We start from the raw sequence: 19,855 nt of genomic DNA, 5'->3' as shown, positions 1-19,855 counted from the left end.
ACCTCAAGGCATCAAGTCCCTTGACCTTTCTCAGTACCTGAGCAAGTTTAGCTCCTTGGATTCAGATATTTGTTGCTATGTACTCTAATGTTTCTTTTTGAAAGATGTTTAATTTTTTGTTATTCTAAACTTTAAAAACCTAACATTTCTACATGCAAAAAACCCAAACAAACCAGAAAAAGAAAATTGCATATGAATCAGCAAATTTCTTATGTTTCAGCTTCTTCTTGTTGTTTTTTTTTTGTCAGAGAATATTCTCATTTCAGCACTTTAGTTCCAAAGTTGTCTCGCTTGTCTGTGTTGCTCTAAACTTTCTTCTGATCTCTTGTGCATTTTCTTTAAATGTTTCATCGATGCTCTTTTTTTCCTTCCCTTTTTCAGCAAGTTGTTATCACTAGCTTCTCTATACTGTTCCCCTTACCCCCACCCATTCTCTACCCCTCCAAAATAAGCCCCTCCCCTTTTTTTAACAGGTTCTCATAGTCAAACAAAACAAATCCATAACTTGTCCATTCACATGTCTAAAAATATACGTCTCATTTGCACCTCTATTCCATCCCCTTTCTGTTAAGAGGTGGGAAGCATGATTCAGCATCAGTCCTCTGGAGTTATGTTTGGCCACTGAATCATGTAGAGTTCTACCACTTTCAAAGTTTTTTTCTTTCTTCTTCTTCAATGTTGTGGTCATTGTCGAAACTGTTCTGGTTCTTCTCTCTTCATTGCATCATTCCATACACATTTTCCAAGTTGTCTCTGAATTCATCCTCTTCTTCACTTCTAAAGATTCAGAATATTTCATTATATTGATATACTAAACTTTGTTTAGCCATTACCCAATTGGACATTCTATTACTTTACAATTCTTTTGGGGAAAAAAAAACAGTGTTCTATGAATATTTTTGTACATTCTCCTCTTTTTAAAAAATCTCTTTGGGATGTATGACTAGTGGTCTTATTTCTGGGTCACAGGGAATGCACAATTTGGTAATGTTTTGGGTATAGTTGCAAGAAATTGTTTTCCCAAATGGGTGGATCAATCAATAGATCACCCAACAGTTCATTAGCATATTTGTCATTTGCCATTTTTGGGGGGTCATGTTTGTCAATCTGATTGGTGAAGTAGAACCTTAGAGTTGTTTAAATTTGCAATTCTCCTATTATTAGTGGTTTGGAGCATTTTAAAATAGGATTGTTAATAGCTTACTTCTTTTAAGGATTGCTTTTTCATATTTTTGACTAACTAGTGCAGAATGGCTTTGGAGCTTATGTATGTGTATGTGTATATATGTATATATAACTGTATATATATATATATATATATATACATATACATACATATATATCAGTTGCCTGTAGTTCTTTGATATCATACCCTTATCAGACAATCTTGTTGCAAAAATGTATTCCTAACTAACCATTTCAATACTAATTTAAGCTCTGTCAACTTTAGTTATACAAAAGTTTCTCCATTTTGTGTAACTAAGTGTTCATTTTTTGTCTCTTCTGATCTTTTTTGGTCAAGAACCCTTTCCCTATTCATGTCTTTTTCCCTGCTCCTGTCATTTCTTTATGATGTGACTTTTTAAAATTTAGATCATGCTGGCTCAAACCTAGTTTCTGCCATACCACTTTCCAGTTTCGCAGAAGGTTTTGTCAAATCAAATATTATGCTATTATACTAGTTTGCTTCTGGGAGCTTATGTTCCTAATGTGTCCCACTGATCAACTTTTCTATTCTTAACCAATAACAAATAGATTTGAAGATTACTACTTTGTAGTATGGTTTGAAGTCTGGTAGTCGTAAGTTCGTTATACTTATTTGGGGTTTTTGATTCATTTATTTAGTACTTTTTTAGATTATTTAGTTGCCTGCCCAATTCATTGATCTGTTCTTTCTCCGTCAATGAAAGTGTTTAGCAACGTAAATTTTTACCTCAGGAACAGTTTGTTTCTATGTCATAAGTTTTGATGTATTGTCTCATTTCTTGAGATTTTCTTTTATGCAATTATTTATTATTTCTATAATTTATTCTTTTGCTCTCCAAATTTTTTAAAAGAATTTAATTATTTAATCACCATTTAAGTTTGAATTCTTTCTTTGGAAGCCACTTATTGATGCTAATTTTTATTTCATTATGTTCAGTAAACAAAATTCTAATATTTGATAATAGTTTAATATTTCTGATTTTTTGCATTTGTTTATGACCTTTTTACACCTTAATACATGGTATGTAGCTGCCATACACAGGTCATAAATATTTATTCCTTTCAATTTCCACTCAGTAATCACCAGAGATTTGTCATATCTAACTTTTCTAAAGTTCTATTTAGGTCCTTCCCATGTTTCTTTTTTCCTTAACTTTCTTTTGTTAGATTAATGTAGTTCTAAGAAAGGTACACTAAAGTTCCCAAGTCTTACAGTTTTGCTATTTCTCTCTTTAATTTTACTAAATTTACTTTTTAGTACTTTAATGCTATGTTATTCAGTGATTATGTATTAAGCATTGATATAATTTCATTGTTTATGCTGACTTTGAGCATAATTGTTCCTGTTGCTTCATTATAGGTTATGACTGTCATCCCTGTTTTTTGTTTGTCTGAAACTAATAAATACTGCACTTCCCCTCCCATTAACTCTATATGCGTTTTTATGTTTCAAATATGTATTGTTAGAGTCTGCTTTCTAATCCTTCCAGCTATGTTTTTTTGTTTTATGTGTGAGTCCATTCCATTCACATTCATGTTTATGATTGTTAATTTTGTGTTTCACTTCATTATATCCTCTTTGATTTTTTCCTCTCCATCTCCCATCTCCCTTTGTAAAGAAGAGAGTTGTAAAAGAGAAGCAATATGGTCAATAGCAGTGATTTGTAATTGAATCAAACAGCTCTCACTCTTCACTTTCCTCTCTTTCCCTCACTCAGACCCCAGTTGCTGTTTTCTTTTAATTGCCCCTTTGCAACCCACCCTCCAAAAATGATTTTTTTTGCCTATGACCCCTTTCCTTGTTTCTATTTCTCTGTTGTTGAATTTAATGTTATCCCTACATTGCAATACACCAAACTCTCACTCTCTCTCTCTCTCTCTCTCTCTTTCTGTGTGTGTATATATTTGTTTGTTCAACTCTCTTTTGTCTGGTTTAGATAAGAGTGGGGTTCCATGTGAATGAGGTTCCTTTTCTTCTATGGTATCTGCTTCTTTTTGCATGCACCAATGGTGGCACATAGAAAATTCTTTCATCTTAATTTCTTCCCTAGTAAGTTCCTTTTCCCCTTCCTTTTTCTTCTATTAAGACCATCAAAACAGAACAAAACCACTTTCAATACTTCTGTTTGTTTCACTTCATCCTTTCTGTGACCCTTGAAAACATTAGGATTTTGAACAGACATTTTTCTCTTCTTCCTCTACTAGAATGTAAGCACTTTGTTCTTGTTTAGCTCCTTCCAATCACTCAGCCTTTCTAGGCTTCTCTTGATTTTTATGTTTGCACTCTGTGGTTTCTATTCAGTTCTTGTCTATCAGGAATGCCTGAAAGTCATTTATCATTAAAGGAATAGTAGTAGTACTATTCTTAGTCTTTCAGTGTAAGCTGATCTTGCCTTTATCTTTATAGCAGTTGTGATCAAGTCTGGTGTGATTCTGACTGTGCTTCCTTGGTACTTGAATTCTATTGGCTGCTTGCAGTAATTATTCTTTTACCTGAAAGCTCCTATTTTGGTCATGACATTCCTTGGGGATTTTATTTTCAGGAAATGACTGGTAGATTCTATTTTCACTTGCTCTATGGTTCTAGTAAATCTGGGCAGTTTTCATTTACGCCTTCTTGAAATATGGTATCCAGAATTTTTGTTTTACTAAGATTTTTATAAAGAATTAAACAATTTAAAAATTCTCTCTCCTTAGCCTAGTTTCAGATTAGTCATTTTTGATAAGTAGATCCTTCACATTGTCTTCTATTTATTGAGATCTTTTGATTTTTGTGTTAACTTTTTTTCCGGTCTCATAAGTCATTTAGTTCTCTTCCCCCCCCCCCCAAAGTCTGTTACTTGGATAAGATTTTCTGCCTTCTGTTCTAAGCTATTTATTTTACTTGCAATTCTTTCCCGCAGAGTGCTTATTTCTTTTAAACTTTTTTTTTGTTTGTTTTCTTGCTTCATTTCTTCTAGGTCCTTTTATATTCCTTATGACCAAGGCATTTTTCTCTCTCAGGATTTGTTTCAGCCCCAACAACAACAGCAACAAAAAGAAGCTTGGAAAAGGGTTTGGGGGATAAAGAGTTCTAGTATTTTTAAATAATATTTTATTTTCTCTGATTATATGTTAAAACAATTTTTATTTACCTAAGATTACCTTTTGGGTATCTCAACTCACAATATTTCTTCATCATTTTTAGTATATTCTTTTGTTTACTCATTTCCAGCCTCAGTTGCTAATTTGAGATTTTATGTTAGGGCTAGGCTCCATTCTTTTCTATACTCTTGAATGGGGTAGTTATCCAGTTTTATCCTGACCTCAATTTCCTAGATTCTTGCTACTGGCTTCTCCTTCCCCTGACATATCTGTGTTCAGAGAGCTGTCAAGCTTCAATATCCCCATTCCAGGTGTTATTGCAGGCTTTCTTGCCATCTCCTTATTCCCTAATCTGTGTATTACTATTAGCTTTTAGACTCTTCACTTGATCTTATGTTGTTGGCTTTCAAAGTGTAATGAATTTGTTTTGGATTTGCTCTCCCAGAGCAAGGATGGTTCTATTGCCCTTCAGGGTTCTAGGGGTACCCTCTGGGGTTTGAGGGAAATTAATTCTTTAAAGCAATCATATTGATCCCCCATTGTTTTTTTTTTCTCCTGTTAGGTACCAGTGACTAGCACCTCAGTTCCTTTTAACCATCTAAATTTAATTTAGTTTAACCATTGAATCAATTAGCTTTTATGATGGGATTTTATTTTAAAAATGTAACAAGAACAAAAGTCAAATATTTCCCTCCAACACTTTGAGGGCATACTCTCCTCTACCCTATCTCTATCCCATGGAAGAGTGGGCTCAAACTTAACTTAGTTTGTACATAGTCTTAGTTTCAGGAAGTTCATGTCCAAATGAGGCATAGCAGCTCAATTAATCCTTGTCTCAGCTACTATTGGTTTAGGTCTAGGTCCTGAAGATCATACCTTATTTCCTGGTGCATCCATACTAAACTAGTTGCAAAAGCCTGGATGCTAGGATGCCAGGATGGGAAATGGAAAATGGAAAAGAATAAATGTGGAGGTAAGCAAAGAACCCAGGCCCTTATTTGTTTGTTTGTTTGTTTGTTTATTTGTGTGTGTGTGTTTATTCATCTATTTATTTACTTATTCATTCATTTACTTATTTATTCACTTATTCACTCATTTATTTATTTTCCTATTTATTCATTTATTTATTTTTCTATTTATTTGTTTGTTTATTTATTTATTAGTCTGGTGTGGGGACAGGGGTGGAAGTGGAGAAGATCCAAAGTAAGGCCTATGCACTTACAATGTTCATGCTCACTGGGTGCCATTAGAAGAGTTAAAACTCCATAGCTCAGCTAAAGAGAACAAGGGTACTAAAGTAAGCCTTTTTGAGAACACCCCCAGCTCTGGTTCTACAGGCCAATCGAAAAAGGCTTCTAACCATATGATTAGCAGACCTGAACCAGTTACAGAATGTCTACATATGTTCCACAGTCTCTCCAAGGCATTTATGTTCCATGTTCTCATTGACTTCTGACAGCAGACTCGTTAGTGTCTCTACATAAGGAAACACCTTCAGAGACACAATAAATTTATGCCAGACCCTTGTCATATTAACATGATATTTCTTCTGGCACTTGGATTTCTGACTGTTTTTCTGTGTAATCCTGAGCTAGATATGGCTTTCCAGTGCTTCTCTTTATATTTCTTTGCCTTTTTAAAGGTCATTACTGGAGTATATCTGGGAGATCTGGGCTCCTTTATGACTTTTCACACAACCATCTTAACTGGAAGTTTCTTAATTACCTTTCCATTTTTTTCTGTTGCTGTCATCATATTTTGCAGCTCAGTTCTACTTTTCAACATTCATTTAAACACTTTTTTTGAATTCTGAATTCTTTCCCTCCCCCTAGGCCCTCCCCTACTCATTGAGAACTCAAACAATATGATACTATTATGTATGTGAAGTCATGCAGAACAAATTTCAATATCATGCAAAACATTTCTATAAGCCCATTACTAGCACCTATTTTTTTTCTTACATTACTGTTATCCAACTCTAACTGGACCCTCACTGCAACGAAGTAATGCTTTTATTCTTCCCTGTCTCACTCTCCACAGAAATGACTCCAAACCTTCTCTCTTCTCCTCAAGCTTCCTATACTACCCTTACTCCCATCCTCTAAGTTTCAATAGACTTTACCCTTCTCTTAAGCTATCATGCTATGTCTCTCCTACCTTTGTCAGTTAGACTCCTAAAGAGAACTATATGCACTTCTTGCCTCCACTTTCTTTAGTCTCACCCATTCCTTAGCATTTTATCATTTCCTTCATCATTGTCTATGACACATTTCAAACTGGATGTCCCAGAGACATCTCAAAGTCAGCAAGTTCAAAACAGAACTCGCACTGTGATGTGCTATGAGAAATGATGAGCACGATGATTTCAGAAAAACCTGAGAAGACCTACGTGAGCTGATGCAAAATGAAGTGAGTAGAACCAGGAGAACATTGTATACAGTAACTGCAATATTGTAGAGGAAGAACTGTGAATAACTTAACTATTTGCAGCAATATAATGATGCAAGACAATCCTAAAGGACTCATGAGGGAACCTGCTATCCATCTCTAGAGAAAGAACTGGTGTTGTCTGATTACAGGCTAAAGCTAACTTCCTTCCTTCCTTCCTTCCTTCCTTCCTTCCTTCCTTCCTTCCTTCCTTCCTTCCTTCCTTCCTTCCTTCCTTCCTTCCTTCCTTCCTTTTTAAAATTTTTTGTTAGAGTCTTGTATAAAATGATTAATATGGAAATCTTTTACATGATTGCACATGTAGAACCTATATTGGATTACTTACCATCTCAGGGAGGGGGAAGGAGAGGGAGGGAGGAAGGGAGAGATAGAATTTGAAACTGAAAGCTTTAAAAAATGTTAAAAATTGTTTTTACATGAAATTGAAGAAAATAAAATATTATTAAAAAGCAGAACTCTTTATCCCCCAAACCCTCTTTCCCAAGCTTCTTTTTGTTGCTGTTGTTGGGGCTGAAGGCAACATCATTCTTCTAGCCTTCCAGGTTTGTAAGCTTGGAGTTTCCTCAATTCCTCCATCTCCCTCAGCCCACATGACTTATCAGTTGCCAAAATTTGTTCTTTCTACCTCTGCAACATCTCTTTAATCTAAACCCTTTTCTTCACTCATGTAGCCACTACCTTAGTTCAAGTTCTCAACACCTGTAGCCTATTTCAATTGCCCTTTAATTGGCCTTTCTTCTCAAGTCTCTCTGCATTCCAGTTCATCCTAAACACAGCTGCCAAAGTGATTTTCCTTAAGTGGAGATATGGCATTTCCTTAAGTGAGGATACTCAGTGACTTTGAGTGGTTCCATATTGCCTGTAGGACAAAATATAAACTCCCCTGTCTAGCTTTTAAAGTTCTCCTAATCTATCCCTTGATCTATCTTTATGGTCTCCTCTATCACTCTGCTCCATGCATTCCATCATCCAGCCAAATTGACCTTTTCTTTGTTTTTCACAAACACTATACTCTGTCTGATCTCTACTATGCTTTTGCACTGACCATCCCTTATGACCAGAATGAAATTTCTTATATAATCCCTCTCTTCCTTCAAGATTCAGCTCAAGCTCTACCCCCTAAATAAATATTCCTGGTCCCATGAACTATGAGTGCCTATCTTCTCTAACTCTCATGTTTAGTAGCCTTGTATTTATGGTGTACACTTCTAGGCTTTTCTCCCAACTAGCCATTTTCATTATTGAGTTGGATTTCCAGAAGTCAATTACTACTTGCCCAGATTCTATACAGAGCAGGGGTGGGGAACCTGTGGCCTCGAGGTTACATGTGGTCTTCTAGGTCCTCAAGTGTGGCTCTTTGACTGAATCAAAACTTCACTGAACAAATATCCTTAAAAAAAGGATTTGTTTTGTAAAACTTGGATTCAGTCAAAAGGCCACACCCAAGGACCTAGAAGGCCACATGTAACCTTAAGGCCACAAGTTCCCTACCCCTGACCTAGAGGGTACGCTGAGTGGCTACTCATAACTCTATGGCTTATAAGTCCTTGCCAGTGTACTTCTTAAATGGTTAGCTAGCATATATAATTAGCTCTTAGTGAAGGCATTAATTAAGATGGAAAAGTAAAAAAACAACAGTCACAAAATATTTTTCCTGTGAATCTGGGACACACACTTGCACAAATATACACAGTACCCATGGGAAGAATGGGAACAGATTATAATGGTAGTGAGACACATATTGAGGAAAGAAATATGATCAAGGCAACTCACTTCTCTAGTATTGCAGGGCCTGGATGTCCTTTCTCTTTGAAGACTCCTCTCTGTAGGATAGCTCTTGTTTACCAAGGCTAACTCTCTCTTAATTCTGTAGTCAGCTCATTCTACCCCTGTATTTGTTTCTGTCTGGACAAATTCAGTGTTTCTTACTGGTTGAGTAGCTCTACATTAAAGTGATCATTTTTTAGCGTGTGTGTGTGTGTGTGGGGGAAGTTTTTTCCTCTGTTTCTTGCTTGAACTGATGCACTAACTAATAAAATCTTGAACTGCTGGATGGAAGGTCTTCCTTTGGACAAGTTTCTGCTAGACACCATGACCATCAGAGGAGTAGGGAGAACATCTCCTCCTGCCCCACTTTAGGAGTCTCCTTGACAAAATGCTCTTTCTACCTCCTGAGCTCCTTAGCTTTGACTACTTAAATACTTCTAGGACTTATCTAATTTTTTGCTCAATCAAGTTATTCCCATCTGACTCAAACAGAATAGTGTGCTTACTTTGTAAAGGGATCTCTGTGTGTGGCCCCAATGTTATAGTTAGTCTAACACCTTCTTACCACATGAAAACTATTTTTTGTGACTATACTAATTGAATGTGTGTGTGTGTGTGTGTGTGTGTGTGTGTGTGGTGGGGGAAGGAATCATATCTCTTCCCTTACATTTATGTGTATTCATTTTCCTTACATTTATTCTGTATATTCATACTAATATAGTATGTTATATTTATAGAAATAGTATATATTACATTTATTCTACATTCTTGTCTTTACCATTAGATGTGAGCTCCTTGAGAGTAGGAACATATAAATGCTTGTTTATTGAATGACGGATGGATGAGGCAGAGTGACTGAAGGGTAAAAGCATTGTTTTGAGACTGAGAAGACCAAAGTAGTAGTTTCTGCTCTGACACTCTCTTGGTCAAATGACTGAACCTTTTGGGGCCTTAAGTTCTACATAATATTGACCACAACCTGTATAATCTCTAAGATCTTTCAACTCTACAAGTCTGTGAATCTAGGTATCATCTTAGAGTTCATAAAAGACAATCCAATTTCCTTACAAGGGCAGTTAGGGCCTTCTTGGAGAACAAGGAGTTTCATTTTTGTCTTTGTATCCCAAGAGCCTGGCAAAGTGACTGACACATAGTAGGTGCTGCATAAATACCTGTTAATTAGTTGGTTGACTGACAGTGAGCAGCATAAAGGAATTGGTGCCTGGAAGGTTAGGAAACTGAGGGAGAAGAAGGGAGAGAGAGAAAGACAGAGAAAGAGAGAGAGAGAGAGAGAGGAGAGAGAGGGAGGAGGGAGAGAAAGGGAGAGAGTGGGAGAGAGAGAGGGAAAGAAAGAGAAAAAGAAAGAGAGGAGGGGGAAGAAGAGGGAGAGGGAGAGAAAGCACTTACAGAGGCAAGGACCTAGAAGACTTTACTTCATACATTTCCTCAAGACTTGTGGATTTAGAAGTCACTTGTGATCATATTCTCTCATATATAGATCACTGAACACAGTATTGAGTACTCTACCAAAAAGTATTTGATTCAAGGGCAGAGAAGGTATTGTTGAGTTGTTTTTCAGTTGTGAAGTTTTCTTGGTTGGAGTGGTTTACCATTTCCTTCTCCAGCTCATTTTATAGATGAGGAACTGAGGCAACAGGGTTAAGTGACTTGACCAGGGTCACACAGCGAGTAAGTGTCTGAGGCTGGATTTGAACTCATGAAGATGAATTATCCTTTCTCCAAGGCTGGGCATTTTATCCACTGCGCCACCCTGCTACCCCAGAAAAAGTATAGAACATTTCAAATGCTTTCTGCCTGGAAGTAATGCCCCAAATAAAAATATAATTTCCTCAAACAGATAATTAGGAAAATGAGATAGAATAGAAAAGAATAGTAATATAAGCTAACAAATATGAATCTCTCTCCTTTCAAGTCTCTAGAACTATTGGACATTGAAATAATTAAAAATCCTTGTAACTTCTGGCACTGGAAGAGGAACTAGTTCATAAATGGCATTGAAATATGAGGTGACATAGCTAAATGATAAGATATGTGAAAGTCTGGGTTTAAGAACTGTGTCTGAAACTCACTAGCTATATGACTGCTCATCACTTTATGTTTCTGAGGCTTAGTTTCCTCATCTACAAAATGGGGAAAATAATATTTTCTCTATCAACTTTCATTCAATTCAACAAACATATGAAACGTCTGTCACATTCTAGGCACTGTGCTAAGCACTGAGGATACAAGAACAAAAACAAAAGAAACAGACTCTGCCCTTAAGTAGCTTACATTCTAATTTACAGAATTCTTATGAGAAAAGCATTTTGTAAACTGCAAATTGCTACAGAAAGTAACATAAGGGAAATAATATTTACAATATATTCACAAACATGTATGATACAAAAGATTAAATCTCATGCACATTATATGAACCTCATGAACATTCATGATTGACAATGATAACAGGAATTGGTTTATTGCTTGCTAACACAAATTTAGGTTGACTTTACCAATTCCTAAAATAAGAAGCCAGCAAGTTATTCTGTAGATCAAGATGTCTATCACAGAAGTATTAAAAAAGTAACAACGTGACTTAGGATCAATTAATTTGTTCTGTTTACATGCATTTTTTTTTGAGATGCAGAAAAACATCTTGTAAACTGACTTAAAAAACTAATAAATTCCTTTGATTCAGCACTATTTAAATACTTGCAACTTTAGCAATTTCATTAGTAAAATATCATATTAAAATCTTTTGAACTCGAGGGAGTATGATCACATCAAAATAGGTGGGGCTGACTCAAAGATGGCTCTGTGCCCCCTTTGGTGTTGATCCTGGTGTGGCTACACCCCCTTGCACCTGCCTAGTTATGTCACTGGTTAAAAATATAGCTAGTCTATTCAAAGTTGAAAATGATCTATTTCACATTCCGAGAAAATTAAAAATCTTCGTCCAGGGCAAAAATCTAGGAGCTATAGCAAAACCACTAAAAATAGAGGGTTATGACATATTTAGGAAATAGTACAAAGAACACAGAACCGAGGAAAAAAAAGCTTTATTATTCTTCCATTTTAGAGTAAAGTTGGTGATGTCAAAAAACATTCAAGAACCAGTTTAAGAATAAAGCATTTATATGCAATACCATAATCAACTTGAACAATGCCAAACCACCATGTGTGAGAGGGAAAGAACCAGTTATAATGGCTGTAAGAGCTCTTTTGAAGACATTACAAAACTCATTTAGTTTTGTCTTCTTGTAGAAGGGTAATGTTTTGTATTATTAAGAAGTTTCTAATGGATCTGGAAAAGAAATTCTGCCTGGCCATGATATTATCTGGCAACAAAGGAAAAATCCAGAGTTTTGCATATGAACCATGGTGTTGAGAACTGCAAGATTAATTCCCAAGTCTATATGCACTTGAACTTGAATCTGGATATAGTCAGTATGAACATATCAAGATAATCTTAGAAAAGTTATAGAGAAGCAGAAAATGTATCTCTTACTTGGAAAAGTTAGTTTTTAGAAATGGACATTAAAATAATTATAGGTAGTTTTTTTGGGCATAGATTCTTGTACCCTATTCTTATGAATGAGTAACTATGGTATCCAATGAAAGACATGGTTGTCTCTAAGATTCTAAAGAGGAGAAAATAATTTTCTAAAGAAATGGTTAGCATTGGAATGGAGATTTTGGGGGAGGGGTGAGGTGGACAGTGGGGGAAAGATAAAGAAAATGGCCTTTATTACATACACATCTTGGATTAACTTTGTTTTGCTTAAAAGACACAAAGACTATGACAAGATAGCTCACAACCTCCAATAAAAGCTTAATTTGAAAAGATTTTTCCTTTTCTTTTTTCCTTTTGAGAGGTCCCATTTTGGATAGGCTTTATGTTAGGGTAACCAACTTGAACAAAAATGAGTGCCAGAATTTGCCAATGGCATGTACTTGGCTTCAAACAATTATTTTTTACAATTTTTTTTTCAATTGATGGTTAAAGTGCCCTGGTGTGTCTCCACATTGTAATATTTTAGGGTTTTCCCAAGAGCATAATATTACTTGTAATCCTAGGATCATTATAATTCTCAATGATATTCTTCCCCTCTCCTTCACCCCCTCATGCTTTCAAGAACACCCACAAGGCTCTGAATAAGTGCTTAAAACTCTAGGGTTAAAGGTTAACCAGGGGTTGGTTTAGTGGGTCCTAATCCTAAGGAATATATCCTAAAGAACGACAGATGCCTTATAGCTCAGGATGGCAGTCAAATCCTGAAAACCTGAACATGGGACTAACAGGAGCTCTATTTATAGTTTTTCAATGCCATGGCCAAGTGAAATGTCAACCAGTAGGATGATCACTGAGGAGATATTCAGCAAAGAAAGAGACACCCTTAGTAGGACATAACACCAGTATCTTTTGCAGGCACAAAAGTGATTTACAACAGAAGTACTCACCTTGTCTAATCTTCTTACTCTGTGCCATTTATAAAATGCTCAGTATGTTGATAGAACACCATTAACTGAACTGTTAAGGAGCTTTAGGGGTCTGGCCAGGGAGATGGTGGAATTAAATTTCAGTAGAAAACATCTATATGATGCTCAAATATTTATTAAAACCTGGTTGGTTGGTACAACTGGAAACATAGTAAGAGGCTATCTGCTCTGAGATTTGGGGAAGGGGTATTTGATCCAAGAGTATATCATAAAGCTTTTGACGTTCAATCATATATTTTTTTGAAAACCCACCCTGTTTAAATTTTCCAAACTTGATATCTTTTTTCCCCCTCTTTTGAACTGACATTCTATTTAATCAGTAAGCCTGTGATTTATAGTAGGTCTGTTTTTGCTCTTCCTCTGGATAGCTTCACGAAGCACTGGCCGATTTTAGGTTCTGAGGGCATGGAGCAGGACCAGGAGTACTCTCAGGGGCCTGAGAGCTCCTGCTCAAAAGAGGCAGATTTACAATAGTGGCCCCATGTTGCTCTCTGTTGGCAGTAAAGGAACCTTAAACTCCCAACTGCCATTCATTCGGTTTTGTGCAGCAGCAGAGCTGCTGTGACTTACATACAGGAAGCTGCCAAGTGCCCTGCCTACTGGCTGCTTCATGAACCCCTGCAATTTCGCACACGCACACAGAGCCACATGCACATACACGCACATTCTTTCCTTCATTCTCACTCTCTCAGTCCTTGAGTTCTGCATATCCATGGAACATTTCAGGAAAGCCACTCTCTATCTCGTAGCAGGGTAAGATTGTTTTTGGTTTCTTTCTTTTATTTGTAGTCCCAGCCTGGTTTGAATGCATGCACCTTACCGTTTTGGTCAGTGTCTGCAGTTAGAAAGGAGAAGAGGATTTGCTGCTTGTGGTTTGGCATGTATGTTTTGAGCTCTCAAGACTTGCAGGATTTCTTTGTGTTATTCACTTAAATGTTGCAGGTCCAGATTTTTGAAGAAACTTAAAGATTTTTGCTTATACTCAGAAGTGCTTTTTAAAACAATGGAATTAGAATCCACTGGAGCTAAATAAATAATTTGTAGAAAAGTTGTTTTAAAAAGTAGTTGGAGTTAGGTATTTGGAGAAGCACCTGATTAACTTTATAGGTTTTTTAACCCTTGAATTGCCAATAGTCTGTATTTACTAAGTTCATTTTTGTGTTAATGAAAAAATTAATGAGACGTCATTTCATCCACAATTTTTTATGGAAGCTTAACTTTGAAAGCATGAATTGTAGTCTGTACAAATGTGTACTGATTTGATTAAAAAGCACATCTATTGTTGATGTTAAAAGAAACACATTTACATGTAATATTTACATATGCTAATATACTTATGTTAAGTGTTGGAGAAGACTAGAGAGAAGCATTAATGAGCTAACTGGAGTGTTCTAGCCTGGTGAAAATTTTTTTTAAAAATTAGAAGGAAAAAAAGAACCAGAAGAATGTGGATAAATGCTACAAAGTACTCACCACACCTTTGTTCCAACTACAGTTTCATTTGCTGAGTTTATAATCCAGTTTGCTTTTTCTATTTTTCTGTTTAGCTCAATTAATTTTATTTTTTTTTTAAATTGGGATGTTTGATTCTGAGAAGTACTGATAACTAGCTGAATGTCCTAGCCAGAGTGCACCGAGGAGAATCATTTGGAGAAATGGAGACAAGTATTATTGTATTTTCAAATTTTATTTATTTAGTCATTTATTCAGTATAGCACATTTGCTGCTACTCTGGCTAAGGGCCTGAGGTTTAATTTTGTGTAGAAATGCCATATTTTACATGCAATTTTGTGAAGTTTTGGTAACAGAGTCTCTTCAGAGGCACAAACACACAAGTGCATGTATTTGAACATTTGTGAATTGTCATTCACAAGAGAATCATTTGGGTAATGCTAGTGAGTACTATACTCCATGATACCAGATAAGGTTAGAGCTGAAAGAAACCTTACTGATCAAGTAGTCCAACTTCATTTTGTGGAGGAGGAAACTGAGTTCAAGTCTCAAGCAGTTATCATCACTTCCTAATATAAGTGACAACTAAGTGTATATATATATATATATATATTACATGTAGATATGTGTAGATATGTATGTATGTGTGCATGTGTGTATGTATGTATATGTTTCTCTCTCTTTTCTTCCCTACAAAGATTCCTCCTACCTCTTCTGCTGAGAGGCTAAATATAGTCTTGCCGTCTGTGGCTGGCTGCATAGGCAATCACACACCCATTTCTATCTGCCATATCTTGGTTACAGAATAAGCCTACCCAGGGTCATTTTCTGTACACACTACACAGTTCTAGAAAACATGAAAAGTGAATCAAACGGAGAGACAGATAAACAGAGATAGATTGGAGCCTAGTAGGGGGCAGAAGGCAATAAATGAGAAAAAGCTGACCACTAGATTTGTCTTCCCACTTTGATATAAAGTTCTGTTTTTTTCTTAGCTACCTTTGGGGAGTATTAGCGATTGTCCTCTCCCCTCCCTTGTAAAATTCAGACTCAATTAAACAACTAATACTAGTAAAGTTCAGGGAAGTAATTCTTTGGGTTCTCTCCAAAATGAGTTGTGCCTGGAGTGATGTTTAAGCCAATGTCAGTGCAAGGCAACAGTTTCTGGCCAGTTTCCAGTACCTTTGTAATGCATATTAGCTCAGATGAGGAGTAAGTACTTAAAGTTAGAGACTGAGTTTTTCTGAGCGCTGCCACCGTGCACTTTTGCTCCTGTTCAAGTGAGATAACAGGGGAGGGCCCAAATCGACATGCTCTGGGCTGGGACTCACTGCGTCTTGTCCTCTTTCTACAGGTGGCCCATCGGCTGCTGAGTCCACTGCAGCTCCGGGAAACAGTTATGCTCCTTGCTCGCTGTTACTGACCATGACCATGACCCTTCACACCAAATCGTCTGGAGTGGCCCTGCTCCACCAGATCCAAGGCAATGAGTTGGAGTCCCTGAATCGTCAGCAGCTGAAGATCCCTCTGGATCGACCCCTGGGCGAGATGTACGTGGACAGCAACAAGACAGGGGTCTACAGCTACCCAGAGGGGGCTGCCTACGACTTCAACACCGCCGCAGCGCCGGTCTACGGCTCGTCCAATCTCACTTATGCCCCCAACTCGGAGACATTCAGCTCCAACGGCCTGGGGGGGTTCCACTCTCTGAATAACGTGTCTCCGAGCCCGCTGGTCCTCTTGCACCCACCGCCCCAGCTCTCTCCTTTCTGCATCATCACAGTCAGCAGGTGCCCTATTACCTGGAGAACGAGCAGAGTGGCTATACCATGAGAGAGGCTGCCTCCCAGGCTTTCTACAGGTACCTAGAGCTGAGACATCGCGGGGGGGGAGGGGTACCCGCCTTCTCCCTGGATTAGTGTGTCTCTTGGGACGTGTGAGAGCGCGTGTGCGTTTGTGTGTGTGTGCGCGCGCGTGAGAGTGTGTGTGTGTGTGTGTGTGTGTGTGTGTGTGTGTGTGTATGTGTGTATGTGTGTGGGCGCGCGCCTCTGTACTTGAGGGAAGCGCTTCCTCCAGGCCGGGATCTAGAGTGGAAGGGACCAGGAGTTGCGGGGCAAGAGAGTTCATTAAGGGGCCTAGGGGAGAGGGCAGCTTCCTCCACAAGGTCTGCGGAGAGCTCACCAGCCGTTCTGGGTCAGAAAGGCCCCTCTAGGCGATGTTGGGCCCAAGCTAGAACATTTCCCGCCCTCCCGTTCCTCCCTCCCCCTACCTGAGCAGGTGAGGGTGAAACTTGTCCAGGCTCTTGGCTAGAGGAAGAAGGGAGAGAAGGAGGGAAGGACTGAAGGAGCTGCCTGGGGGGAGTCAGGCAGCACTGCTCTTGGGCTGAGAAAGAGAGAGAGACGGAAACCCAGACAGAAAGATAAAGAGAACAAGAGACACAGAGAGAAACCGACGGAGGCAGAGAGATAGAGACAGGTAGAGATAGAGAAAAAAGGACAGGAAGAAAGAATGGGACAGAGAGATAGAGAAAGAGAAAGAGACCGAGATATAGACACAGAGAGCAAGACAGAAACAAAGAGAGAACGAGACTCATAGAAAGGGACAGACAGAGAGAACAGAGAAAGAGAACACGCGCGCGCGCGCGCGCACACACACACACACACACACACACACACACACACAGAGACTGGAAGAGACAGAAGTTGGGTGGGTTGGGGGTAGTGGGAAGAGCAAGAAAAGAGCGGCTTATTTTCTTTTCCGGTCTTCTAAAGTCAGGTTCTCTCCCTTGTCTTCATTTTGATAATCGTATTCCCAGCCCATCTTTCCCTTCCCTGTCCCAACCTCTTCCCCGTGAGAAACAGGTCAGGAACCCCATGTGCTTTCTAACCAAACACATCCTTAAAAAACGGAACATACAGAGCCCTAGCTATCTGGGGAGTGGGGGTGGTGGCGGCGGCAAGTGGAGTGGGTTGGAGAACAAAACCCAAACAAACACCAGGAACTGTGAATTATTACACGTCCAACGCAGTTATTTGGGGTTGGAGGTGTTTGAGGTTAGTGACTACGTGGAACGTCTGAGGGTACAAACCTGAGAATTTCCCACTTTCCCCCTTCGCAGTTTCCCGCTTCACTGCTACACTCTACCCGCAGCCCACCCTACCACAAATTTCAGTATTTTCTTGGCAGTGTTGCCCCGATGGGAGAAATACAACAAAACAAAACGGAGAAATGGACAGAAGTTATACAGGTCTCAACAATTTGCTAGCTGCGAAGGTATCCGAGTCAATGTTGGAGCAGATGATGCCATGTGACATCTGACGGCAGGGAATTTATAGGTAGCGTGTAACCAGAAAAACATGCCCCACCAAGCTGTTCCTGATTTTATACTCTTTGCTGCCAGATAACTTAGATTTCTGTGAACGGTGAACCTCCAGCTTGCCTGCTAGAGAGAAAAAAAAAATACTCAAGAAAATGGCCCACGTGAAGATCGGCGCTATGTAGTCTAGCCATTTGCTGTTCAGTATAAATCTGAGGAATTTTTTTTTTTGACATTTTGGTGGCAATTTCTTTAATTTTCTTTCATTCCTTTTCTTTGGGAGATATTTCTACCTATACCTTTTCTAAATTCTTCTCCTTCCCCCATTCTCACCTCACTTTTTCTTCCTTTGCCCTGTCTCTAGTATATTCACCTGTCAGGTGAATGAATTTGTTTGAGGTCAGTCTGGGTCAGAATAACCCCTAAACATCACACTTTCAAGGAAGAATGAGCCAATGTCCTCGTTTCACTGCCAACCTCCTCTGCCCCTCCTCCCCTCCCTCCCCCCACCCCACAGGATTAATGATGGAGTGGTTCTTAGTGAACCTGGACAATTAGGTGTTGAATTTGGATTCCTTATGTGTTGGGATTCAGCACTAACTTCCTATACAAGTGCCTGGCCCAAGCACTATCCTAAATTGCAGCTCTTCGGTTCAGTATTTTATTCCCAGGGATATTTGTAGCTGAGGAAAGAGGGTTAAAAGGCAGGTGTTTCCCAATGGAAAAGCCAAGTTCTGGTATTTGGGATGGTAGGCCTTTGAGATGGTTTGGGTCCATACATCTAAAGCCAATTTCAAAGGGATTTAATGTCCTAGGTCTAATGAGAACCTGACAGTTGAAGGTACAACCTGTAGAGGTACCTTCTCTTCCCTCTTAATGACATGTAAACTTGCTCTAAGTATTCTAAGCCAGGGTTAAAATGGAAGAGGAAGTATTCTTCTATCCACTATTTCCACCCCACCCCACCGCCCTTTTCCAATAAGAGATTAAAATTAAGTGTAATCTCAAGGCATTTCACTTTCTTTGCTAGGTAGGCATTGATGTGAATTCCTCAACTTTATAGTGGACTTTAGAAACTTTTTTCATTTTTTTATGTCTTTTATTGCGAATTAAATGTCATTGAATTTCAATGGGCCCTAATGAGACTGTACTTTGGTAGATTATTTTGCTGCCTTGCTAATAATTGGAAACCAAACTTGTTCAAATCAAGAGGAATTCATCTTTTACTTAAAATGTCTGCGTCCTTCAGTGGCAAATATGAACACTGTATCTTAACCCTGCAGTATTCCCCATCTCCAAAGAACTTTGTCAGTGTTCTAAAGAGGTTCTAAAGCTGGGATCCATAACATTCAAAAAAATTGGATGGCTGCATTTTAATATATTTGATTTCCTTTGTAATTCTCTGTATTTAATTTATGCATTCAAAAACATTATTCTGAGAAGGGATCCAAAGGCTTCAATGGACTGCCAAAGGGGTCCATGACACAGAAGAGGTTAAGAACCTCTTAGAAATTCAGTCTAAGAAGCAAAATTGACAATTAATTTAAAAGAAAAATTTAAAAATTATACTTATTTGACAACGTGTGGAACCTTAGAATTTATTAGTCAAAGAATGGGGACTGTATATATGCATTGATATGAATGGATAAATGTAATTTAGGTTATGTTTTCTTTAAAAATATTTTCCTTCTGACCATTTTCCCATTTTTATTTTACATTGGTTAAAGTAATGGAATTGAGTTAAAACTTTATGTTTTTGCAAGTGGTAATGACAATTTTATGGTGTGGATGGAGTCACCACAGAAGCCAATTGAAAACAAAAAGTTCAGTCAATTGACTTGTGATTTCACCTATGTAAATCTCACAGCTGTTTTGATTGATCCTATGTAGGTCCTAAAAGATTTGACTAGATGTTTTATTACCAGTTAGACAAAGCCTGATAGTATTATCACCAGTCTAAAAACCTGATTTTTTCAAATATTGAAAACAAGGGATCTTATGTTGAGGTACTCTGGTGCTAGTTCATTTTTTTCTTTTATACAGCTATGAAATATATGTTACAGGATTTATAATCTACTCTGA

The 19,855-nt window shown here is 38.0% G+C and overlaps 1 protein-coding gene across 1 annotated transcript in view; it reads left to right on the top strand.

Moving 5' to 3' along the window:
- Window positions 1-13,541: 13,541 nt before the first annotated feature.
- The window catches only part of ESR1 (estrogen receptor 1), a 306,468-nt gene continuing 300,154 nt past the window's right edge, over window positions 13,542-19,855 (top strand). The window contains 3 exon segments of the mRNA XM_020986619.2: window positions 13,542-13,758; window positions 15,812-16,222; window positions 16,225-16,318. Coding sequence (XP_020842278.2) covers window positions 15,883-16,222; window positions 16,225-16,318 — 434 coding nt within the window. The 5' untranslated portion in view covers window positions 13,542-13,758; window positions 15,812-15,882.

This window comes from Phascolarctos cinereus, unplaced genomic scaffold (genome assembly GCF_003287225.1).
Source record: "Phascolarctos cinereus isolate Bilbo 61053 unplaced genomic scaffold, phaCin_HiC Scaffold_5;HRSCAF=322, whole genome shotgun sequence".
Lineage (NCBI taxonomy): Eukaryota > Metazoa > Chordata > Mammalia > Diprotodontia > Phascolarctidae > Phascolarctos > Phascolarctos cinereus.
Note: the sequence above shows the minus strand (reverse complement) of the source record. Positions and strands in the feature narration are given on the sequence as shown.